General features: G+C 32.4%; 4 protein-coding genes across 4 annotated transcripts; 1 reads left to right on the forward strand and 3 right to left on the reverse strand.

The window, feature by feature from the left end:
* Positions 1–2,234: 2,234 nt before the first annotated feature.
* On the reverse strand, positions 2,235–2,510 carry LOC107990607 (protein PXR1-like). The gene has a single exon (XM_017044166.2). It carries the CDS (start codon positions 2,508–2,510, stop codon positions 2,235–2,237), a length of 276 nt encoding a protein of 91 aa, XP_016899655.2.
* Positions 2,511–8,383: 5,873 nt separating this feature from the next.
* On the reverse strand, positions 8,384–10,991 carry LOC103486915 (protein VAPYRIN-like). The gene is made up of 2 exons (XM_008445072.3): positions 9,951–10,991; positions 8,384–9,284 (listed from the first exon to the last, which is right to left on the reverse strand). The coding sequence occupies exons 1-2, from the start codon at positions 10,864–10,866 to the stop codon at positions 8,602–8,604; spliced, it is 1,599 nt and encodes a 532-aa protein (XP_008443294.2). The 5' UTR covers positions 10,867–10,991; the 3' UTR covers positions 8,384–8,601.
* Positions 10,992–17,904: 6,913 nt separating this feature from the next.
* LOC103486914 (5-methyltetrahydropteroyltriglutamate--homocysteine methyltransferase) lies at positions 17,905–22,919 on the forward strand. The gene is made up of 12 exons (XM_008445071.3): positions 17,905–18,258; positions 18,852–19,205; positions 19,314–19,401; positions 19,889–20,016; positions 20,105–20,496; positions 20,614–20,777; positions 20,953–21,033; positions 21,123–21,289; positions 21,381–21,486; positions 21,601–21,851; positions 21,973–22,174; positions 22,259–22,919. The coding sequence occupies exons 2-12, from the start codon at positions 18,856–18,858 to the stop codon at positions 22,625–22,627; spliced, it is 2,298 nt and encodes a 765-aa protein (XP_008443293.2). The 5' UTR covers positions 17,905–18,258; positions 18,852–18,855; the 3' UTR covers positions 22,628–22,919.
* Positions 22,920–24,229: 1,310 nt separating this feature from the next.
* Positions 24,230–26,905, reverse strand: LOC103486912 (probable E3 ubiquitin-protein ligase RHC1A). Its single transcript, XM_008445070.3, has 2 exons — positions 26,678–26,905; positions 24,230–25,344 (listed from the first exon to the last, which is right to left on the reverse strand). Exon 2 carries the CDS (start codon positions 25,328–25,330, stop codon positions 24,413–24,415), a length of 918 nt encoding a protein of 305 aa, XP_008443292.1. The 5' UTR covers positions 25,331–25,344; positions 26,678–26,905; the 3' UTR covers positions 24,230–24,412.
* Positions 26,906–27,119: the final 214 nt, after the last annotated feature.

The raw sequence follows: 27,119 nt of genomic DNA on the forward strand, positions 1-27,119 counted from the left end.
GGACCAAAGAAAAATCCTTTGTACTCTATTTATTATCTGAAATCCAAAAAGAAATTTGCTATTGTGTTTGTTGAATAGTAAAAATAAAAATAATAATAAAAAAGGAAGAAGAAACGATTATGGATAGCAAACCAAAAAAACCATTTACAAAAGAAAAATAGTAAAAAGAAAAATTGCTCTAAAAAATCATATAAATTTTGATATATTTTATAAATAGTTTTAATATCGAAAAATGTGAAAAAAAAAAAGAAAAGGTAAAATTAAAATTACAATCATATATATATATATATATATATATATATATATATATATATATATATATGTAAAATTTAGTTCTATTATTGTATTTGTCTTGGAAGTCTAAAATTGAGGTAAAAGGGTGAAAGAAAAAATAACTCAAAATACCTAACTTTTGGTTACTTAGTTCATAACGTAATTATTTATTTGAGCTTAAAGTTTGAAAGAAAAAAATAATTTTAAAATTGGGAGAGTTAATTAACAAATAGAAAAATTAGCAAACAATTATATATTTCGTTTCATATTTTTTCACTTGAATTTAAAAAAGAGCGTACATTGATATATTTAATTGCATAAGCTAAAGATTTAAATTGGTTCAATTATAACTTTAGGGTTTGAATTGTTACAACTTCAAACTCTAAACCTAAAGTTGAGAAACCATATTTTAAAAATACAACGGTCCATTTGATAATATATTTTTGTTTTGTGCTTTTCTATTTTATTTTCATATTTTTAAGGTTTGTTTAATAACTAATTTCGTTAATTGTTTCTAGATTTTAAAATATACTTGTAAAATTGGGTCAAGTTTGAGAAACTAAAAAAAATAAGTAGTAGATTTTTAGGTTAATTTTTATAAATATAAAAAACCACCAAAATATTTTTATCACTTGGATAACAAAATATTTAAATATTTCAGTTTACTCTTTCTTTTCATCGTTTTTTTCCTTTATTTTCCTGCGATTTTTTTTCATTGTCGTTTTCTTTTATTTTTTAAAAATTATTAATTGATCCAAGATCGTAATAAAAGTAAAATTTGAATGATGTGAAAAAAATAATATTAAATAAATCTAAACCACTGTCAACTATAATCTAAATGATTATTTTGTCAAAAATTTAAACTAATCTACAACCGATCACCAAATTAAAAAAAGAAAAAGAAAATCTACATGGGCCATTTTTGTATGGGTGGACTTTTTTCCATTTTCCTTTTGTTATATTTTTTAAAGGGCCTTTTTTTAACCTATAATTTTTGTTTTCTTGTTTCTTATTTATCTTTTTACCTATTTTATTTTTCCTTTTTGGAAAATATATTCTTTACCCTTGTTTTAATTTACTTCTTGTTTTTCCTTTTTCAAAAAATTGTTTCAAATGATTGTAAAAAATATTTACAAATATATTAATGGGATATGAAATTTATTATATCTTATAAATATTTTAAATCATTTTAATATATTAGAAAACGAGCATAGGTTTTTATTTTTTTTTTATTTTGATCCTTATGTAACCATATTTCTATTTACATTTTTTTAGGTTTTTAATTTTGCAAAATGTGTATTTATTTTTGTATATTCTTTGAATGTTAAAGGTTAAATTTTTCCATATAAATATATATATATATATATATATATATATATATATATATATATATATATTTATAAATCATTTCAATTTTGAGGTTTATTTAACAACAGAGACGTTGGAAAAATTCGAAATTTTTAGATGAGTCAATGGCACAAATTTTACTGCAGTTAAACTATGCTCAATATTTAAACTTATAGTTTTGAATATAAATTTTGCCAATAATGTTCACTTACTTTTTAAAGTTTAACATTTTCTAACACATCATTTTACACAACAATGTAATTGAAGTTTGATCTCAGTCAAAGCATCATTTAAGACCAAGATCTCGAGTGGGAGAACACTCGAACACAAATCAAAATTTGATAGCATTTGAAATATGTAAACATTTTCATTGTTCTCATGACTTTTGCACCCTTCATCCATACAAATTAAAGTTCTTGAGTTTCATCAGACTAATAATAATCAGATAACTTAGGCAATCGAATTAAGCATATTTCGATCTACTCATTCTAAGAGAAGCAATAAGTTCGAATTTTCAACTCCATACTAATCATGCAATATTTTTCTAATAGAATGAAAAAAAGGAATCGAAAAAGAAAACAAGAAAGGACGAAACGCTAAGACACACAGTTTTATTAGTCGCTCCCACCGCCACTGTCGTCGCTATCGCCATCGCTGCTTTCGCCACCATCTTCTTCTGCTTTTTCTTTGGCTTTTTTCTCCTTCTCTTTTTCTTTTTTCTCCTTCCTCTCCTTCCTTTGCTTCTTCTTCTCTTTGTTTTTCTCTTTGTAACCATGGATCTTCTCCTTCATCTTCTCCACAATCCCACCTCCTTCAGCTCCATTCTCCCCATCGTGTTGCTTCTTATGGCTCTGCACTGTTTCTTTGATCTTCTTCATTATTCCTGCCATTCTTCTTCTCCTTCTTCTTCTTTAATTCAACTTTGTCAATAATTTTTAGCTTATATGACTACTTAATTATTATTCTTTGTGTCAAGGAGATCATCATATTTATGGAATACACATCTTATAGGTTCAATCACAACTCTAATCTTGTTAAATTAATCATTTTCTAAGTCAACCATCCCAATATCATCATTTTTTGGAAAATTATATGTGCCATTCAAAATTCATCACCCCTATGATAAATAATTATAATAATACTAATAATATATGCAATATAATTGTAGATAAAAGTAAAGTAAACTCAAGTTGGCATTTTGAAAGAAACCTATTGATCACATGGTTCCCGTTGACTAATTATTTGAGCTCTCAAGTTTGAAAAAAAACATGTAAGTGTTCAAAATTTGTATAATGAATTTAAGGTTGGGATAACTTAACTATTAGTTAACAAATAGAAAAAAGGGCACACAATTATACGTTACAATTATAGTTTTAAAAAAAATCATGGATTGATTTATTTACGAAAGTTAAAGATTTAAATGGGTCCAATAATAACTTTAGGGTTTAAATCGTTGCAACCCCATACTATGTTGAGAAACAATATTTTTAAAATATATAAATAGTTGGTTCGATGATATTTTTGTTTTGTGCTTTTCTATTTCTTTTTTCATATTTTTTAAAATTTGTTTGATAACTAATTTCGTTACTTGTTTTGATTTTAAAATATACTTGTAAAACTGGGTTAAATTTGAAAAAAAGATAAGTAGTCATTCTTTTAGGTTAATTTTCATAAATAAAACAAACCGTCAAAATATTTACAATTCGTGTAACCAAATAAAAAGCCCATAAAGCTGACCGTTTTTTTAAATATTCCAGGTTTGTTCTTCCTTTTTATCATCTTTCCTCTCCTTCTCTGCTATTTTTTTCTTTTCATCGTCTTTTTCTTTTATTTTCTCTTCAAACTGTTCTTTGGTTCATGATGTGTACCAAAAGCCAAAAATTTAAATGATCATGAAAAAAATCGTTGGGATATTGGATAATCAAATCTAAATATTGTGTACAAAAAGCCAAATCTAAATGATCGTGTAGCAAAGAATTCAAGCAAACAAATATAAACGATCTTGAACTAAATTTAAACGATCCTGAACCAAATTTAAACGATCCTGAACCAAATTTAAACGATTAAATCGTATGCCAAATCTAAACGATTTTTCTATTAATCACGAGGTATTTTTTGTATTTTCCATTGTGGGTGTATGATTTTTTTTTTCGAAACTATTCTATACCATCTAAATATTTTGTTTTTTTGTTATAATTTTTGAAAGACCCTTTTTTACCTATAATTTTCGTTTTCTTGTTTCTTATTTATTTCTTTACCTATTTTATTTTTCCTTTTTGCAAAATATATTCTTTACCCATTGTTTTAGTTTACTTCTTCTTTTTCCTTTTTTGAAAAATTGTTTCAAATGTCGGGACTCTTGCAAATATGACAGTTATAGTATCATAAATTAGACCCATGACACATTATTTTCACATTTGCAAAAATAGCAAAATTGAAGCTCAGCCCACATTTTAAAACTACGAAATTACAAAGTTACCCTTCAGTCATTTCACGTTTTTTTCTTCCCCAAAATTTAAGGTAAATACTGGTACTAATATATATGGTTGATACACCAATATATACTATTGATACACCTGATTTGTTTCACTGATGTACTGGTCAGACACTTTTTTCTTACTCTCTAATACTTCACTTATATATATTATTAGTTTGACACATTTGATATATTGTTGATACACTTGCTCAACTGTTAATACACTCAATCAATTAAATACACTTGATGTACTAAGAATGATACATTTTATATATCGTTGATACACTTGTTATGGTTTGCTGATACACTATATAGATTTAATACACTTAATCACTTGCTAAATTTCATTGATACATATTATTAGTTTGAAACACTTGATATGTTGATACAATCAATCAATGAAATACACTTTATGCACTAAAAGCATGATACACTTTATGTATTGTTGATACATATGTTATGGTTATGTTTACAACCTTAAGATTATGTTGAACATAGTTACTACCTATATGCAATAAATTAAAACTGAAAGTTGAATACATGATTCAACCTGAATTTCAATACGTATCAAGTTCACAAAAAAAATCAAATGATAATATCAATCCATCAACTAAAACACAATTTATTTTGTAATCTACATAGCAATGTTGCTCATCTCATTGACTACTATGAAAAACAATTACTGTAAGCTTAACCATGACTACAATGAGCTGCAACAATTTTAGAAAAATAAAAGACACGAAGTAAGTGTATTGTTAACTAATACATATAATATAAAGAAGATCACAACTCTGATATACAAAATTTGGGTGTTTCTTCAAAGCTCAAACCAAGATCACCTTAGAATTTGATTATTTTTGCTATATCTGCTAAGGTAAATCAAGACATTGCAAATCTTGTGATGACCTTCATTTTAAACAAGCAATCACAAAATGATGCCTACTTTTTGATAATGCGCGTTATATGCATTTTCAAAATTTCATAAACATCCATCAAGTTCATCAACATATTCCTCTAAATTAGAATTATTCTACAGTAAAGGATATTCTTCAAGAAAATAGTTCTACACTTGGGATCACAGTAGAGTAAAATGAACATTCAAGACCCAACAACCTTTTTAAACCTCAAGAATTCAGTTTCTCTATCTAGAATTTAAAGGGAGATAAAAGAAAACAACTTACAGTGACGAAATCAATATAAAAATTCTTCCTTATCTCCAAATCCGTCAACAACCTTTTCAATTTTTACTTCGTAAGCCAACTTAAGAACTTCAACGTCATCCACCACATGTGTTTCCTTCGATGGCCCATCATTTAGAACATCAAATTCAGATGCTAGCACATAATTATGGCCAGCCAACAATTTGGAAAAATTAATCGTCGAAGAAACCGCTATAACCTCATCGATTGTTAACTTCATCGAATAGTTATTCCAGTGAGGATCTGTACCACCTTCTTTAGCTAATCAAAGTCTTCTACTTCGACTTCCTACGAGGATCGCCGCAGATAGAAACGACAACGTATACACTTCCCACGAGGATCACTGAGATTGGAAACTGAGATGCTCCAAAAGGAAAAGAGGGTAAAATTGGAATTAAAAAATTTAAGTCTGAATTTGCAAAATCACAAACCTTAAAGACATTTTTGCAAAATACCTAAACTATTTTGCCACCCAATTCAATTTCCCTTTTCTTTAAATGGTAGATGTTAAAGTTTGCCATATATATAAATCATTTTAATTTTTAGTTTTATTTTACAGCAGAGAGGTTGGAAAAAATTCGAAATTCTCACTTTTAAGTCGATACCACAAATATTATTGCAGTTAAACTATGCTCAATATTTAAACTTATAGTTTTGTATATAAATTTTGCCAGTAATGTACACTTACTTTAAAGTTTAATATTTTCTAACACAACATTTGCGTAACAATGTAATTGAAGTTTGATCTCAGTCAAACATCATTTAAGACCAAGATCTCGAGTGTGAGAACACTCGAACATATTGTAAATCAAAATTTGATAGCATTTAAAATATATATCTAAAGATTTTCATTGTTATGATGAATTTTGCACAGAAATTTAGCTTGTATTAGATACTGTAAACTTTCGGTAATTTTCTTTTAATACATTTTGGTTCATATTTATATTATAAAACTAAATTATATTTCAACTTTTAAAAAAGAAAAGAAGAAGAGGAAGGAAGAAAACAGGAAACGCACGAGAAGTCGAAGGAGCACCATGGATGAAGGACAAGATCCATGCAGATATTAATGACCATGTAAGACGATCATCTTTGTGTGGTGGTGTTGTATAATAAATGTACCACATGACTACAGAAATTTTTGGAAAATTCAAGGGGAATTGTATGTTTATCAGTTCAATGAATTCAATAGTTATTTTAAGATAATTAAATTGGATATCCCAACCCCAAATACACATCCTTCATCCATACAAAGTTCTTGAGTTTCATCAAATTAATAATCAGATAACTTAGCAATCGAAGCATATTTTGATCTACTCATTCTAAGAAGTCTTAACTTTGAATTTCAACTCCGGAATATTATTCTAATAAAGGAATCGAAACAGAGTACAAGAAAGGACGAAACGTTAAGACACAGTTTTATTAGTCGCTCTCGCCGCCACAGTCGTCACTATCGCCATCGCTGCTTTCCCTGTCATCTTCTTCTTCTTCTTCTTCTTCTTCTTCTTCTGCTTTTTGTTTGGCTTTTTTCTCCTCCTTCTCTTTTTCTTTTTTTCTCCTTCCTCTCCTTCTTCTTCTCTTTGTTTTTCTCTTTGTAACCATGGATCTTCTCCTTCATCTTCTCCACAATCCCAACTCCTTCAGCTCCATTCTCCCCATCGTGTTGCTTCTTATGGCTCTGCACTGTTTCTTGGATCTTCTTCATTATTCCTGCCATTCTTCTCCTTCTTCTTCTTCTTTCAAGTTTGTAAATTTTTAGCTTATATGATTACTCAATTATTATTCTTTGTGTCAAGGTTGATTACTCAATTATTATTCTTTGTGTCAAGGTGATCATCATATATTATATCATCAATTTTTAAAAGAAATTATAATGTACCATTCAAAATTCACCAATAATGGAAACTATTTCCATAACAAAAACGTGATGATTTTCCGCTTTAAATCCAATCTAAAGAACTCGAAAAGGACAAAAGAAAATAACACTACGAGACCATAAGAAACATTCAATTATGTTTGATGGGCTCCGTAGAAAGACCATATCCAAATGGAAAAAGTGGATCGATATAATTTGGATCTCCAAAGTTCATTCCCAACTGATATCAAACAGTCTTAAAAACCTAATCACCAAATGAGTACACATCAGTATATTCCCCCTTTGCCTTCAGTCGTCCCAAGAAACCAAACAAAAATATATACAAGGCTAGACTCTTTCCGTCGCTCTGAGATTATATTATTCAATGAGTGGAGAATTAAGTGTAATCAATATTACTAGAAATCAGAGGTGGAGTTGTTGGAAAATTCGAAAACGAAATGGAAATATAATGAGATATCTTTAAGCGTGAAAACAGTGAGAAAGGAAATTGAGTTTGGAAATCGTAGAAACGAAATGAGAAGGTATATTTAATCAATAAAAAAGCGAAAAGGTGGAATGGTTTGATTGGAAGAGATGAGGGGGTGGTGTGAGAATCCCAAAGAAGTTTGTGACAACCATAAAAAATAACCTCTACTATGTTCAAACAACCCAAGGCCGCCCCTAGTTCTTAACAATTATACTTTTCATCTATTTTTCATATTCCATTTTCAAAAAAACAATGATATATTTGTCAAATTATGTTATGAAATTAAATTTATTTGTTAAACTTTTGTAACTAGATTATGTTATATATATATATATAGATTAAAGAATTATTTCTCATATTATTTTTAAATATAATAAATAAACCAAAATATTTATTTCAAAAGAATATGTTAATCTATAAAAGTCTATCAATATTTCAATAATATATTTTAAAAACTATAGAATTAAAAAAAAATGGCTTTAAAATATATATATATATATATATATATATATATATATATATATGAGATATAATATATATTAATTTAAAACATATTATACAACCCACCAAAGGGAGTATAAATGAAAATAGAAAAATATGTATTATTATAATACTTATAAACTTTAAATATACATCAATTAGAACCTAAACTTTATAATATGTGTATTAATTTAAATGTCAATGTTTACAATTTTTTTAAAATCTTTGAGGGCAAATAAAAATATATGAATTATTGAGAAAACAACTTCTAATTTAAGTTTGAATTAATTACAAAATTCGAATAATTATTATAGTGGCTTAAACTTTAAACAAAACACAAGTGATGGAAAATATATACACACACACATATATATAATTCATCTCATCACTTGTCATTCTCATACATACAAAAACACACACCCACACATTTATATATAAAACACTTAAAATAATATGATGTTCTCTCAAAATTCTTCACAAATTCTCACACCACTGACAATGCCACTGATTTATCAAAGTCCGTACTCCTCAAATTCCTTATTCTCCCTCTCCCTTTACTCTGTTGTTTCTTCTTCGTGATCAATCCCTGCCACGACGGCGTCCGCGTCGGTGGCACGTCGGTGTGATCTTTACCCACACCACCATGCATCAAAATCCTCATAGTCCTCGTATACTGCATCGACTGAGCAATTTGCATTGCACTCAACCCTTTATTCGTCACGGCCTCGACGTCGGCGCCTCTCTCGACGAGTAGTTGGACAACGTTATCATGAGCAGCCTCGACAGCGCAGTGAAGTGCAGTATAGCCGTCGTCGTCCTTAGCATTGACATCTATACCAATATCAATGAGGGCTCTGGAGGCGTCGGTATGGCCCTTGAAGGCAGCTCTGTGGAGTGCTGTCCAGCCGTTTTGATCGCGACTGTTGATAGCAGCACCACTGTCGACGAGGAGTTGGATTGAGCGGACGTCACCCTTGCGTGCGGCAGTGGCAAGCTTGTCGGCGAGACGGAGGACGTCGAAGAGGCGGGTGTGGGAGTGGTCGAATGCAACGTCGTATGGACGCTTTCCGGCCCAGTTTCGGATGTCTTTGTTGGCTCCTTTTTGAATTAAAAGCTTAACGATTTGCTCGTCGCCGATTCTTGCGGCCATGTGCAACGCCGTATCTCCTGTGTTGTAAATAAGAACCACCGTTGAATATTTGCTTTTCAATATCTATAACTCAAAGATGATTTTTTTATGACCTTTTCATTTTTGTTATGTATTGTTTTAGCTTTGGAAAATAAAAATTTATAAATTTAGTTAAACACTAAAATGTCATTTTTGTCCTATTTCCTTTTTTTTTTTTTTTTTTTTTTTTTTTTTTTTGTCTACACTTAGTCAACTCGTTAATGGTGTAAACGACGATGGGGATTTATTTGGATGGACATTATAAATTCAAGTTTGTAATTGACACTTTCTAAGACTAATGATTAATTAAATAGAAACAATGTGGGATTAAACAATAAAAAAAAAATGGTTTGATAAAGAAAGTTTTGTAACCATGTGGATTAATTCCATTAGTTTAAGATAGCTTCACAAGCTTAAACTAAACATCTTTGTCTCTAACTTTAATTTTCTTAGCATTCAATATTTAAGTAATGTTATGAACTTTCTTTTTTAAAAAAAAAAAACAAAACAAAACAAAACAAACATTGCTTACAACAATTTTGAAGCATTTATAAATGGAAATAAATAGCAAAATTTTCAAATTTTTTTTTTTTAATAAAAGAGAAAAGGAAAAAAAAATGGTTAGATGTAAAAAAATAGAGTGGAAATGTGAGAAGAAAGTGAACCTTGTTCGGCACTACGAACATCAGGTTTAGCGCCATTAGCGAGAAGCAACCGAGCACAATCACGGCGGCGCTCTTGAACGGCCAGATGGAGTGCCGTATCTCCATCCTTAGACAGAGCATCAACACAAGCTCCTTTCACCAATAGCAGCCTCAACACCTCCACATGCCCTCCCGCCGCCGCCAAATGAATCGCTCCAAAAACCGATCCTTCCCCCCGCTCCGTACTCGCCTTCCTCGCCAATAACAGCTCCACAATCAACGCCTGCCCAGCCCCCGCCGCCGCCTCCACGGCTGTCATCCCACTCTCCCCCACTTTCCCCACATCCGGATTGAACTCCAACAACAACTGCACCAAATCCGCTCTCCCCTGCCCAATCGCCAAGTGAAGGAGAGTCCTCCCCTTTTCATCCACAGAGTCCACCGCCCTCCAAACCGGATCACTCCTCTCCAACACCTCTCTAATCTCATCCATAGCCCCATCCGCCACTAATCTCGCCAACACAGCCGACCCCACGAACATAACTTTAATCCCACTGTCGATAAACACCTGTTTCTTTCTGGTAGTGAACCAATCGGAAGGAACAGAGTCGAAGCTTGAGGAAGAGTCTTTGATAGCGGCGCCGGGGACGACGACGCTGTGGAGGAGGAAAGAGTCATCGGAATAAGGATAGGAATCGGGGAGATTGACGCCGGGTGGAAGATGGTAAAGGATTTCGACAGTTAAAGTAGCGAGTGGAGGAATGATTCCGGATTGAGGCTTGAAAGTGTAGCGGGATTTGATGAGAGGCTGAAGCCGGAAGGCGACAGGCATGGTGTACATGACGTTCCGGAGGGTGATCTCGCCGGAGCATTTGTGGGGGGGTTCGATTCGGATTGGGATGAGGTTGGAGGGTTCGAGGGTGATGAGACGATCCATGATTTTTGGAGGAGAAACAGTGGGGGTTTGGAAAACAAAGTGTTTAAAAACAGAGGAAGGCCGGCGAGGGATGAGTAAAGGATCGACAAGTGGGGATGTGAAAAACAATGGAAGACTTGTTCTATTACCCCCCCCCTTCTCTTTCCCTATTTTTAAGTTTAATAAGATACGCATATTACAAACAAGAAGGAAGCTTTGTGGGATTTTCTTTTTTAATTTAATGTTTCTTGTTTTTTGATAGTGACATGATTTGAGAACTTAGGTTAGGTGTTTCTCTGTAATTGTTTTTTTGGGTTTTCAATTTTGTGTTGTGTGGTTGAGATGAAGGTAAAAAGATCAGATGGCTACAAACTCTAATATTGAAAGCATTGGGCAAACACAAATTCTCCTTTTTCCTTGGATTTGTATTTTATAGTATTGCCTGGAATTCAACTTTTCAAGTTACTATATTCTTTCTATGCAAGAATAAATTGAAAATGTATCTACAAATAATCCACTTGTCACGTATGGAAAAGCCAATAATCTATAGTTATTGTTATTTGTTATTTAATATGAAAAGGATGGTATTACAAAGTCAAGTTTAGGGTTTTGTTTGTTTCAAGGAAATAGAAATTAACAGAGGTTTGGAGTTTTGGTTCTTCACCAATTTTTAATATTCCTCAATACCCCAACGTCACATATACAAATATTTATTCAATTTCATATTTCTATAATTCAATCCTTTTTGATAAATTAAATTAACTTTTTTTCTTATAATTAATTTAAGAAAGAGTGGGTGGGTGGGTGGGTGGGAAACTTGGCATTCAAATATAAACCAAACTTTATTTTGAATTTGAGATATTAAAATATGAAGGTTATATACTAAGATTCCTTTTTTTCACTTAACAATAATGTTAAAAAAAAAAAATTGTAAAAAAATTGAGGGGTAATTATAATCGAAATATAAGAACAAAAAAAGAAAGCAAAATTGGTTTAGGGTGAAATGTATATAATTAGAAAGCATAGTTTGAGTAGTTAATTAAAGAATGCTTATAACTCAAAATTTGTCACACTTAAAACTTACAAATGTCAAATTAATAAGAAGAATTAAATATTAATAGTATTAGAAAAAAGGAGATAAATAAGAACATGAAGAAAGAAACAAAGAGAGAGAGTAAAAGAATCAATCGTATTACTCTTACCAAATCAATTCTTAAAGAAAAAAAAATTGCAATATTCTTACCAAATCAATTAGATGAACAAACCAACCAAATTTAAAAATAAATGAATTTATTATGACTTGAAGCATATCGTGCCTATCAATATCTTTCATCAATATGAAATTTTGTTATATTTTGTAAATATTTGATTAAATATGTCGTTCCTTTACAATTTCCAGTAATAAATTTAACTTTTGTATTCAATTTTTTTTTCTAAAAAAATGTTACAATATTTTTTAATTAAAGAAACAAAACAATAGTACATAAAATATAGTTATACAATTATAAATACATATTTTAAATTTGTTTTAAATAAAAGTAAAAAAAAAAAAAAAATTCTCAGATTGTTTTTCAAAATAGGGGTTAATAGGGACATTTTTATTTGACTATGTATTAATTAAAAATGGAGTTGCAATGTAGTGTTATTAACTAAGCTAAGTAATTAATATGTGACCATATGTTAACACAATGACTATAACAAATAGCTCTTGAAAACTTTCCCATTAAAAAAGGGAATTAAATTTTGTAAGTAAAATTGTTGGAAAACATTAATAGGAAGTTATAGTAACAAACCACAGCTAATTATGGGTGGATTTTGAAAGTTTCTTTCATTTCTAAAATTCTAAAACCACAAACCAAATCCACATTTTACCATTACTTTCTTTTATTTCTTAATTATTTAAAGTTTTAGTAAAACCCTAAAAAATATAAATTGATTAATTATTATAACTATAGAAACAAATATGAAAAGTGATGCATTCGATTATGTTTGGTGTTATTTACTAATATTCCACACAAACATAACGAGACATGGGGTCCACTTTCAAGTTTGTTGTCGAAACTTGTAACGTAATTAATTTAAGCAACGTAGGATATTAGGTAAGAATATCATTATTATTACCGATATTGTCACTGACAAGACAATGGAAAAATTAAGATAATCAATGGAATAGTTACGAAAACATCACAATTACTTTTATTATTTAGAAGATAGATTATGGTTACAAATACTACTGTAAATATGATAAAAATCAATTGAGTTGGGTGTTCGATTAAAGCCCATTACAATTGATTCATTAATAGAATTTCATTACGATTACACAACCGGGTAAAAAGATGGTCTTTAATCCATATGATATGGTAAACTCCTCATAAATAGTCCATAGGAGAGGTTTTATCAAAGCATAAAAGATGATTTAGGAGATTTCATGACTAACATTGAAGAATTATGTAGTACCCCTAACAAAAAAAAAAAAAAAAAAAATACCCCTTTGTTCATAATAGACCCGCTCTATTTAAAGTCTAAAATAATTTATGAACGGACAAACAATAAATAAATAAAGGTAGTATCAAAGAAAAAGAGGCCACTACTAAAAGTGAAGTGAAGTGTAATGGGTGGTTAGAGGTGATTAAGTTATTATGGTGGGAGAGAAAAACGTTTGTTTTGAAGGGACTCTGGTTAAGGACATCTTTAGAGTGATGTACTGATTGATTTATGGCGTTTGGTTTGGGTTGAATTGCTTGTAAGAGAAAACACCAAAAAATAGGGGCGGAGAAAACTAAATATACTAAAACACTAAACAGTGGGAAGTCGGTCGGTCTCATTGTTTTGTTAATTAAAATAAAATTACCCATTGGAAATTTTTGAAAAAACGGTGGGCAATTTAATTCCCCCTTTTCTTCCCTTCATCGCAATAAAATCTCCCGACGCTCTTTCAATCAATCAATCCATCTTCTTCCAATTTCCCCATCATCAAAATGGCCTCTCTCCTCCTCCTCCTCTCCGAACTCCTCCGTCACCACAACACCAATCCCGACTACTGGCTCACTCTTCCTTCTCCACCAACCACGATGCCGTCTTCTTCTGCCGATAATGGAACGTCGGGGTGCAGTTACGGCAATAATTATAAGACCCGGATCTGTGCCGATGAGAATGAAATGGATGAGTTTCTTAAGGAATCTAGGGTTTGTGTTGATTTGGTTTGGCCCTAATTTCAATTTCAATTTCGATTTGTTTCTCAGGATTTGGGTTTCTTGTGTTTTTTGTTTGTGTTGTAATACATACTCGAAGGAAGGTTTCGAGTTCAAGAGAGAGGAAGAAAATTCCAATTGGGTTTGTAGAGATAATGGTGAAACAGAGTACGATTATCTCAACGCCTTTGCTCCGTAGAATGTACACGAATTGTATAAACATATATACATATATATTATTTTTGATTTCTTCTCTCTTTTTGTTTGTTGTTAAATTTGGAGTTTGGATATAAACAAGAAAACAAATTATTAAAGAAATGTTTGAATAAAATGGTATAGGTGTTGTTTGTGGAGTAAACAATTTTAAATGAGCCCCACTTAACTTCCTCGTTCTACTTCTATTGTGAAAACAAGATTGAGTTTCTTTTTTTTTTAATGGAATCTACCTCAAAAATATGTAAATAAGTCTGCCAATCTAATTCAGGAATGGAATGGAAGAGTGCTAAATCTAATTTTGATGGACAATTATGTCCATTATTGTTACGGTTACAAAACGCTATCAAAACCAATACAATTATACATCTATCGATAAAATACTTGTTTTTGATTACACCAACTTTTATTACAGTTTCGTGAAACATGGCCTTTGCATACCTATGATGTGCATGAGCTTTAATTGCTCAGGAGGTTTGTGATTTGATTTTAACCTCAGGAAGTGTAAAAAAAAAAAAAAAAAAAAATAGTCATGTCAAAATGAAGTTGGGTAATGCAAAGTTAATATTATTATTAATGTAGCTTATGTGATTACCTAATTGCTTTTTTATCTTTTACAGCTATAGTACCTTATTGGATGAATGTAACTCTCCAAAATGAAAGTAAACATGGGAGATGTTTATATAAATATAAAACTCTAGAGATCGGTACTTTCTGCCTTGTTAAAAAACTCAATTAAGTCGTAAAAAGGTCATAAAAGATATAAACATTATTTATATATATATATATATATATATATAAGAAATAAATATTCAATAGAAAAGAGACTCATTTTCAAAAATTAACATAGGGAGAGCAACCCAATTTTTATTACAAGGACACTTGTATATAATACTAATTAATTGTACCGACAAAAAAAAATCAATATATTATAAATATTAGTAAAATAGATGTCATCATTCATTATGCTTTGTGTCCATATAGTTATGTGTTACTGACTCTCTTATCTATCTCTTATGTTTAATGTCTTGAAGATACTCGTTCTTGATGATCACATAATCTATCCTGTATTTGCCAAATTATACATACTTGAGGAGAAATCCATGAAATTTGCAGAGAAAATTTTGAGTTTTTTTTTATATATATAAATTATTTATTTTAGTATTATATTTATGTAACATGCGTGTTTCAAATATATCTTGTTTTATGACACAATATTAATTATAATTTTTTTATTAGTATTTTATAACATTAATCAATCTAGTTTTGGTAAGGTTTGGTAGAACCAAATTAAACCTTCTTAACCATTTTTTTTTTCGTTTAAGAATGTATAAAATAATCCATTACTTTCGAAAAAAACGAATTTAAAATTAAAAAATAAAAACATATTTAAATTCATATTTATTTGAATGTGCCTCACATCAAAAACTATGAAAAATAAAATAAAATATCATCTACTAAATTTTGTAACAATAAATAATTATCATAAACAATCAGATTAATCATATTAAAATTATTTCATAATATTGGATATCTTTGACACAATCATATTAAAATTAAACAGATTTTATTATATTAGTTAACAAAATGACTTACAAGAAAGCGAAAAGATAAATTTATATCTACAAAGTGGGAATAAGAAGTTAATCAAGACAATAACACTTACTCTTCCACCTTGTACAATGTATTATTATCTTCAATTGTCTATCATAAAATTTTTAAATATTTAATTTTGTGTCTAATAAATTATTGTAATTTTTTTAACATCGATAAGTCGGGTAAAAAATGTTCTAATTAACTCGTAAAATTGGTAATTGAAAAAAAAAAAAAGAGTGAGAGATCTCGAACCAATTGGGAAATATATATAAATTAGTTGTTTTGGGTCACATCCACCACCAATCCCCCAATCAATTTCAACCACCAAATTCCTTTGCTTCCTTTTCTTTTTTTGTTTCCTAATTTTCTGAATATGACATTCTTTTTTCTTTTTTTTTTTCTATTGATCTTTGCAAATAAAATAAATAAAAAGTCTTACAAAAAAAAAAAAAAAAAAGTTTCCAAATTATTTTATATAATAAAACATATTGTAATGGCAAAATCTCCTCTCATGCCACGCGTTCTACACGCGCGTGCACATCATCTGCATTCCCCATTTGTAGGGTTTAATTAATTTGAGAGACAACTCATGATACATTATAAATTATGGCTCAACAATGCTTGGAGATGAAACCTATTGAGTTGAGCATCACCAAAGCTTTGTTTATGAATTTCGAATCTTTGGTGCCTTCTCTATCTACGGAGCTTTGACGATGCTCAACACTTCAATATTTGGATGTTAGTTAATGCTTTTGGATCTGTCTCTTTTTTTAAGTGTTTCAGGGGAATTAGGTAATGTGGATGTACACTTGCTTGTTATGTTGGCGGTTTCTTGTACTTTGGGATATTTTTTGAGCTCTGTTCTTCTTCCTCTTTTTTAGGAGATATTTTATGGTGCGTTACTAGGGTGCAATATTCTCATTTCTGTCTCCTCTCTATTTTGCGTGAAGAGGCCGGCACGAATTCTGTTTAATTGTTGCTGATTTGGTTTGTTCTTCTACAAAAACAAATTTGGTTTAGTTATCTTCTATTTTTTATTTTATTTACCAACAAAAACATGGAGTTTTTTCAAAAATAGGAAAGAAACAAAGTATTTACACTTGATAGAAAAAACCAATAAACATTATATTTGTACAATTCTATTTTAGAAAAACAATCTTTTTAAGAACATATGTTTTTAATAGAGGTATTTATTTTTTTCGTAAGGATAAACATCTAGCAATGTAGGAATTCCCTATTTACATACAAAATGGGAAAACCATGGGAAATTTTTATCGTAAACTATGGTCATCTCTAATTTCGAGTATAGTGTACATAACTTGGTCTAAAGATTCAAAATATTACATTTTTATTGGTTTCTAAAAGTTTTAAAGTTTACACTTTTTCTTGAAGTAACTAATGCTCTTCTCGTCAATTTTCAATCAATTAATTAAAAATAATTAAGATGCAATCTTTTATAAACTATTAACAACAAACCTAAATGATTGAAACAAAACATAAATTATATCCAAAACTTAGGGTCAACGTATAATTTTGATTCATCTAATTTTGAACTTAAACAAATCTAAATTTAAATGAGTAAAAAGAAAAGTGTAAAAGTAAATGATAAATAGGAGTATATTTATATTGGATTCAAATATTAAATAGTGGGTTATTGATTGTAAATTTATGGTTTTTTTTTTTTTTTTTTTGTTTTTTTCTGGGAAGATGATTGGAAATTAATGTTAACGAAGATTTGTTAAAACTTAAGTTTGTTAATTATCATTTGAGTTTAATAAACAAGTTGAATAAATTAAAAATGTTGAGTTTAATTTGAATTAGAATGGGATGGCTTTGATTGTCAAAGTTTTTGGACAAACCACAGCGTTTCTGTCCGACACAAAATAAAAAAGAAAAGATGGTCGTGGCCACTCACTCACGCCCTCTCCCTCACTTCCACATTACGCCTTTTCCCCTTAAACTCTCCCTCCCCCACGCCCCCACCTTGCGCGTCTCGTTCCATCTTCTCCTACCCAAAAGTTTTACGTTTGGTCTTGAAAGTCAAATCTTTGTATTTGTAATTTAGAGTATAGGAAGTGAGATTTGATCGGTGTACCTCTAGAACAAAAGTAAAAATTAAAAGTAAGTAAATAAAGGAAAATGAAATACACATTTGGTTGTCTGTCACCGGCTACCATCCAATCTCATCTCCGGCTGTGATTTTCCGATATCCCAGATCTGCCTCTGCCACCTCACCATCTCTGAGCTCTATAAATACACTTCATTCCCATTTCTTCCAACTCGCGCCTTCTCTCTTCTTAGTGGCTCCCCCATTACCATCGTCTCCTCTTTCCCTATCTCTTATCTCTCTCTCTCTCTCTCATTTCTTTCTTTTATCCCAGGGGAGGCTCTGTCGGTGTTCCACTTCCTCAAGGTTACCTCCATTTTCTCTCTTTTTCCCTTACCCGTTTTTCCATGCTTTCCCATTCCTCTGTTTCTCTAAATTTCACTTTTTTTTGTCAATGTCTGTTGGCATTCCTGTAATTTGGGATTCAGATCCGCTGTGTTGTGATACTCTTTTTGATACTTTGCCTTGAACCCATTTTGGATTTCATCTTCTAATTGCTGCTGTTTTAAGGATTGTTCGGAATTTTACTTGCTTACTCTGTTTTTTGTGTTTACTTTAGTATTGTGGTGTAGATCTGGTGGGATATTTGGTTTCTTTCTGGAAAGACTTGTGTTCCTAGATCTGACGTATTTAATGGGTTGTTTTCTATTTTAAGTATTAGATCTATCTGGGTCTGAATTGTTGGCTTATGTGAACTTTACTCATTGGATCTTTACTGCATGTGTTACCAACCCTTTGTTCTCAAGTCTTCTTCACTGGCTTGAATTTCGTATCACGCTTTTAATTTAACATGTTGTTGCCTGTTTCTGTTACTTAATGATTATCGGATTGGGGATTTGAGATAAGAGTAGTGTTGAGGATCTAATTGAATTTCGTTACGTCCGCGATCTCTTGAGCAGAACAATGGCATCTCACATCGTTGGATATCCTCGTATGGGTCCCAAGAGGGAGCTCAAGTTTGCTCTTGAATCATTTTGGGATGGGAAGAGCACAGCAGAGGATTTGAAGAAGGTGGCTGCAGATCTGAGGTCGTCCATCTGGAAACAGATGTCTGATGCAGGGATCAAATACATTCCCAGCAACACTTTTTCATACTATGATCAGGTGCTTGACACCACTGCATTGCTTGGGGCTGTTCCTCCTAGATATAGCTGGACTGGTGGTGAGATTGGGTTTGATACCTACTTCTCCATGGCTAGAGGAAATGCATCTGTACCAGCTATGGAAATGACCAAGTGGTTTGACACAAACTAGTAAGTAACCCACTTTGCCTTTCACTTTTGGAAGGAAGATCCGTTGTTAGGATGCAATGACAGTGTAATGAGATCAGTATAATTAATCTTGCCAATTCAATGATGCAGCCACTTCATTGTTCCTGAGTTGGGGCCAGAGGTGAAGTTCTCTTATGCTTCCCATAAGGCAGTGGACGAATACAAAGAAGCCAAAGCTGTAAGTTGTTGATCTGATATTTGCGTTGGTTGTTCATAAAGTAAGGTATATAATACATTGGAAAATTGAAACAGAAGATTTGATTGAGAATTGAGAATTTAATAATTTAAAGGGATAATAATATAGTATATAATAATATTTTTAAATAATTGTAAATCTCTCAAAATTTAAATTTTGAGAGCTAGATTTAAATTTTGTTGTATTTATAAATTATTTTTCATTGTGTTATATCCGTTAGTACTTTGGGTCTGACAGCTATATTTAACACTGCCCCTAGTTAAAGTTATTGGAAATAGGCCTTGGATCCCTGTCACATGGAGTGGAATTTCGGTATATATCATTTGCAAAAAAACAGATTGCATTGTATTATGAATGTGTTGACATGCTTCAATGACTTAGACGAGCGTATTCCTTATAGGACTAAGAAATCTGATTTAGGTATATAAGTACCGAGTAATTGAGGTAAAGAACATTTTTTATTATGCAGCTTGGAGTAGACACTGTTCCAGTCCTCGTTGGTCCCGTGTCATACTTGTTGCTCTCCAAACCTGCAAAGGGTGTTGACAAGACCTTCTCTCTCCTCTCCCTTCTTGACAAGATCCTTCCTGTCTACAAGTAAAATTCGTCACTCTATCAAGATGTTCCATAGTGTTTCTCTAATGATTCTCTTTTTCACATATTTATATGGTTTCTAACCTTTCAGGGAGGTTATTTCTGATCTTAAAGCAGCTGGCGCTACTTGGATTCAGTTTGATGAGCCTACATTAGTGTTGGACCTTGATTCTCACAAATTGAAAGCCTTCTCCGATGCATATGCTGACCTAGAATCATCTCTCTCTGGCTTGAATGTTCTTGTTGAGACATACTTTGCTGATGTCCCTGCTGAGGCATACAAGACCCTTACTTCTTTGAAGGGTGTCACTGGCTATGGATTTGATTTGGTTCGTGGAACTAAGACACTTGATTTGATTAAGGGTGATTTCCCCAAGGGAAAATACCTTTTTGCTGGACTAGTTGATGGAAGGAACATTTGGGCCAATGATCTTGCTGCTTCAGTTAGCACATTGGAGGAATTGGCTGCTGTTGTGGGTAAAGGTGATATTCTTTTGCTTACATTTGTATTACTATGTTGGTTCGTGACGCTGAATTTAATTATTATTATTTGAGAGTTCATATTTACTCACTGATTCTCCATTCAAAAAAACTATGCAGATAATCTTGTTGTCTCCTCCTCCTGCTCACTTCTTCACACTGCTGTTGACCTTGTCAATGAAACCAAGTTGGACAATGAAATCAAATCATGGCTCGCTTTTGCTGCTCAAAAGATTGTTGAAGTTAATGCATTGGCTAAGGCCTTGGCTGGTCAAAAGGATGAGGTATATTCTTTATTCGGATGAAATTTGTCTATGGAAGGTGTAATCTATGTTTTTAGGTCTTGATATCTAACCTTGTGTTGTAACTTAGATTATTTCTTGAACGTTCTTCCCTTGGTACTAACCCTTTGAAATTGATGAGCACCAACTCATAAGCTTATTGGAATTTTCTTTTCAGGCATTCTTTGCTTCTAACGCTGAAGCTCATGCTTCAAGGAAGTCATCCCCAAGGGTGACCAATGAGGCTGTTCAGAAAGCGGTCTGTACAATCATTTCTTATCTTTAAGGTGTTTAACTATCTGTTTGCCGGGATTGCATTAACTGATTAATTGCTTTTTGATTGTGCAGGCTGCTGCTTTGAAGGGGTCTGATCATCGACGTGCTACAAACGTTAGCGCAAGACTCGATGCTCAACAGAAGAAGCTTAATCTCCCAATCCTTCCAACCACCACCATTGGCTCTTTCCCTCAAACTGTTGAACTCAGGAGGGTTCGTCGTGAATACAAAGCTAACAAGTGAGTAAAATTGATACCTTCTTTCCTTGAAGTTTATAAATACTTTAACCCTGTTTCTAATGTTTGCATCTTTTTTCTTACCATTCTTTAGGATCTCTGAGGAGGAATATGTGAAGGCAATCAAGGAAGAAATTAGCAAGGTTGTCAAGCTCCAGGAAGAGCTCGACATTGATGTCCTGGTTCATGGAGAGCCCGAGGTGAGTTATTAGGAGCCTGTTTAGCAGAAAATCAAGCACTGTTTTTGTCGAGGGAGATCGTAGTACCTTTTCCTCGTTTTGGCTCTTCTAACATGAATTTCATCCTCACTGCAGAGAAACGATATGGTTGAATACTTTGGGGAGCAATTGTCCGGTTTTGCTTTCACTGTCAATGGTTGGGTGCAATCATATGGATCTCGTTGCGTGAAGCCTCCAATCATCTATGGTGACGTGAGCCGCCCAAAAGCCATGACCGTCTTCTGGTCTACCATGGCTCAGAGCATGACAGCCCGCCCAATGAAGGGAATGCTCACTGGCCCCGTCACCATTCTCAACTGGTCTTTTGTTAGAGTCGACCAGCCAAGGTACTAGAAGAAAGATAATGTTTCCAAGCTTAAAGAAACTACAGTAGTTGTTTTCTTTCCGCTTTATAGTTTACACTAGACTTTATGGCTAATCCTTCTTGTGTACATTATCATCTTCTAGATTCGAAACATGCTACCAGATTGCTTTGGCCATCAAGGATGAGGTCGAGGATCTCGAGAAGGCTGGCATTAATGTCATCCAAATTGATGAGGCTGCTTTAAGAGAAGGATTACCTCTAAGGAAGTCTGAGCATGCTTTCTACTTGGATTGGTCTGTTCACTCTTTCCGTATCACAAACTGTGGTGTCCAAGACACAACTCAGGTTTACAGCACTAACCAATTGAGATTTTCATTACCCTTCAACAAGTTCATAATATGTTAAATTCACCTAATGATTACATGACAGATTCACACTCACATGTGCTACTCCAACTTCAATGACATCATCCAATCCATCATTGATATGGATGCCGATGTGATCACCATCGAGAACTCTCGCTCCGACGAGAAGCTCTTGTCAGTTTTCCGCGAGGGAGTCAAGTATGGTGCTGGAATTGGCCCCGGTGTGTACGACATTCACTCCCCTAGAATACCATCAACAGAAGAGATCGCAGACAGAATCAACAAGATGCTTGCAGTGCTCGAAACCAACATCTTGTGGGTCAATCCAGACTGTGGTCTCAAAACTCGCAAGTACGCCGAGGTGAATCCTGCTCTGAAGAACATGGTTGCTGCCGCAAAGCTCCTCCGAACTCAACTCGCCAGTGCCAACTGAATCAGTGGCCGAGGTTTATGAAGATTGAAGCAACATTCATCATTCCCTTATTCCAGTTATCCAGAAAGAAGAGTATGTCTGTTTGTTCTCCAATAACCGAGTAGCCGACATATTTAGTAGCCGTAGTTCCATCTTTTGAGCATTTTTTACAAAAAAAGATTTGCATTTGATATTGGTTTTGATTTGAAGTTGTTTGTAGTAAGCTTTGTTCGTTCTTTTTTCAAGAGGCACCAAAACTGCGATCTGTATCCAACTTAAATGAAAAAGAAGACGGTATTCACAGTTTGTGCAATTGTTTATGAACTTTGTTTTCTAGAATCATGAGAAATTTTACTCCAATTCTCTCTCCATCCTAATACAATTCTTTACTTTTATTGTTTTTTCTTCTCCTCTCTGCTCATTGGTGAAGAAATCTCAATATCTCTCTTCTTATAACAACAATAATAATCGTTATTTTAACTAACTCAGCCTCTCCCTATTCCTATTGGCAGTATACAATCGTTAGTTTTTATAACTAAAATATGTTATAATCTGTCTCGCAATCAAATTTTAAATTTAAATTTGTATACATTTTTTAAACTTGATTTTGTCTCTTTATTCATTTGGTCCATCTAATTTTTAAAAAGTTACGTTTTTTTTTGTTTGCTTTAATAGTTAAGTTCTAAAAGATTTACACTTTCAACTTAATTTTTTTCACTAATTTTCTATTACTATTATAATTAATTGTAAATTTTCACTTCATAGTCTTTAATTAACTAAAAGTTAATGTCACAAAGACTTTGGTAAACGGGCGGAAAGGGGAAGTTCAAGAATAAAAGTGTAAAACATTACAATTTAGAAAATAAATAAAAATCAAACTTAAAATGCTAAGTGTAAAAATATAACAATCATATTGTAATCATGCTTGAAACTAAGGAGATAAAAGTTCAACACTCTTAAAACTTGACCAAGAAACTAAACTCAAAACCTATTATAAATTTTGAAGTAAGATAAACTCATTCAATTCTATTTTTTTTTTTTTTTTTTTTTTTATATAACAAAAGACATAGATCTAAATTTTCAAATAAATTTATATTCGAGAGAATAACATGTGAATTACAACTAAACTAGACAGATCCTTGAAGTTTTGTGTAAAATAAACTTAAATGGAAACTTGTTTTTATTATGTTTGGAATAGTATGTGGCATTAAAAAGAAGAAAAAAGATTCCAAAGAACTGTTATGTACTTTTTGAAAAGCTGAACCTTAGTAACTTTCCAAAGTAGTTTTGGTATAAGAACTCACATAATCTAAAACATTGGACCAAAGTTGTAATTTGTAAGTTTTATCTTTTTTCTCACTCCCATTTTTTTTCCCTCAATTCATCTTGAAAGATTTCTTAAATGCTAAAATATGTTGTCCTCTACTTTTAGAAAAACATGTACAGTTTCAGTATGAATAATGCAAAAGGAAAAGATGGTCAATTTGAGTACAGACTAAAATTGCTTGATTTGGACGTTTTAACTTTCAATTGAAGAAGATTCAGCAATCCTCACTTGAACAGACAGATTTCCCGACCGCCTGCAACTCTGAAACGAAACACCATGCTAATATACATGAAGCATATACAAACTCCAGCAGCATCAATAAGGAATGGAAAAATGTCATCTACATCACACAGGAAGTCCATTATTATCAATTTATTATACAAGAGAGTGGACTGCAGGGCTTGAACTATTTTCATCATGTTAAATAACAATCACAAAAACTGAATGCTGCAAACAAGTTTATAAACACTGCGTTGATGCTAGTCGAAAGGCCATCCGTAATACCCTGTTTCGTGTTGGTTAGTCTCGTGTAGGGCTGGCGAGTTGCTTCCAGTGGTAGCACCATGGTTAGAGTTTGAGCTTGATGCTCGGAATGGCCAAAGACTTGTAAATGGATTCCTCCTTCCTTGAGTTGTCCTACTATTCTCCCTATCTCGGCTGTTTCGGCTAGAATTGTTGCTTCCAGATGAGCTATGGCTACTACTCGATCCTTGTGCAGGCAGTTCTTGGCGGCAAACAGGGCAGGAGTTGTGCTGGACTAGCCAGGGAACGATACAATCTGAATGATACATATGGTCACATGGCATTTGCCTAGCCTCAGATCCTAATTCAAATTTATCTTGGCAAACAGGACAGTGTGAATTGGAACGAATATGTCTTTGTGTAATTTTAACAACAGGCATTGCATCAATCGAAGATCTAGATGCTGGGGGTGGCCCTCGTCGATCGTTTGCAGAAAGCTGTTCAAACAATTCTTCAAGTCCAGGACCAATAAAATAATCACCACCATTGCTCCTACTCACACCAATTCCAGGTACCCCATTAAAAAACGCTTCAAATCCACCATGTCCAGACAATCTAACAGGAATTTGGCCACCAAAGATCAACCAAGGACCAAATCCAGGACCATGATCTGGAATTGAGTCCAACCTTCCCCTGATATCATTTCTGTCTACCATTCGTTGCCTCATAAAGTTTGAGAAAAGCTCCAAGAGTCCGAGCCTGCGGTTTTGGTATTCATTACCACTGGCTCCAAATAAATCAAGGGGACTTCTTTCCATCATTTCATCCAGTTCTTGAACAAATCCTCCATTACAGCTAAGGCAAGTCATGTCTCGCCCACGAAGTCGAACTGGCTGTTCGCATCTATAACACCAATGGGTGTTTCCAGTCGACATCCTTCCTCTCTTCCCTGCAAGTCTCAACCGTGAAATACCTCATTCTTTAAGTATTGAACTGTTAGGTTGCTACATATAAATCTTGTCACTTTCAAGTTTAATAATCTCAAGCCTGAGTTATGTACTCAACTGACAAAGAAAACACTTGGGTGACTTTTGTCTTTTTACTTCTGGATTTAATTAATCAGCACAAAATAAGTACTTTCACATCATATGCATGTTTCATTTATCACAAGATGCAAAAGTTTGAGAACTCTGATCTGAAATAACAGTTTCCAAATTAAATCAATTAACCTCTTAAATCATTCATCAAACCCAAGATTTTTATTTACCACTAGGCCACCAATGATGGTTTCAAAAGAGCTGCAGTTTAAACCTTTCAAACCCAAATTGCTTCTATTTTGATCATGAATATGTAATGGATGATGCGCATCCACATATCTAGGAATATATATCAGTAAGAGTATATTTTCTGGGGCTTGAAGAAGCATTTGGAAGTTGAATGTGTGAGAGTGCATCCTATTGGTTGGTTAGGCTAGTGTAAGAACAACTTCACCTCAAAAATGTTGTGAAACATTGGAGTAATAGTTCGCAATAAAATCAAGATCTGTAAAATGTCTAATTTTCCATTCGGTAATTCCAAGGAGTAACAGTCCAAGAACTTAAACAAAGCATACTTCTCTAAGAAAATCGCCAAAGTAGGCAGTATGTATCATTATCATTTTAGATCTTAATTCTTAAATCACCAATAAATCTGAAAGCTTAAGTTGATGGGTTATAGTAAATTTAATTATACCAATACCTCAACACTACTTCACTAGATCCAACATAGAAATCAGAATTAATTGAGAAAAAAATGACATTCATCAATCCAAACACTAGAGCTAATGGATTATGTTAAATTTAGTAATATCAATACTCCAACAATAGTATAGAACTGGGTTTGTACCATATGAGACACATATATATCCTAGATCCAGTGACACTGTTCAAGTATGAAAAATAGCACTATCAAACCATAAAAGTGAAACCAACTTCAGGAATCAATTTTCTCACTTCAACAAACGAATAAATAAGTCAATGAAGTTAGTTGAAACAACATCAAGTCAAAAGAAAGAAAGAAAAAAAATCAAAATCAGAAATTAACAGGAAATTCAACATAAATTTGCAAGCATTGGCTACACTTTGAGAACAATGGAATTAAAATGTAAAACAGAAAGAGTCCCATCAGATAAAAAGTGGAAAAGGGGCAATGGAACATAGCGAAGAATCGAGAAACAGAAGGAATAGAGAAGTACAGAAAGCAAGAAATTGAAATGGGAAAAAATAGGGAAAAAAAGAACGCACCTTTGTGAATGTGAAGTGAAGGTAAAGAGAAGGAAGAAGATGGGAAGGGAACCCTAAAGATGGGGATGATGAAGATGAAGATGGAGAGTGAAAGAAATGGAATTTATTCCCAAAGTCTATTTTTTTTTTTTTTCTCTTTTCTCTATCCTCTTGAGTGTACAGAAGAAGCACGAAGCTGGACTTTCAATAAATCCAACACTTTGGTATTTGAAGGACACGTTTTTCCATAACAAAAAGTTTATGGGATGTTTTATATAAACTATTTTTGTTTTTACTTTTCTATTTATTATGTTTATTCTTCTTCTTCTTCTTTCTCTTTTTAATGTTATGATTTTCACTTTTTACTGATTTTTCAGTCAAATTTTGATTTTTTTTTTACTTAAATACCATTTTTATTTTTTTAGATTTTGTTGGATAACTAAAACATTTTGTTGAAACTAAG

Source organism: Cucumis melo, chromosome 4 (assembly GCF_025177605.1).
Source record: "Cucumis melo cultivar AY chromosome 4, USDA_Cmelo_AY_1.0, whole genome shotgun sequence".
Lineage (NCBI taxonomy): Eukaryota > Viridiplantae > Streptophyta > Magnoliopsida > Cucurbitales > Cucurbitaceae > Cucumis > Cucumis melo.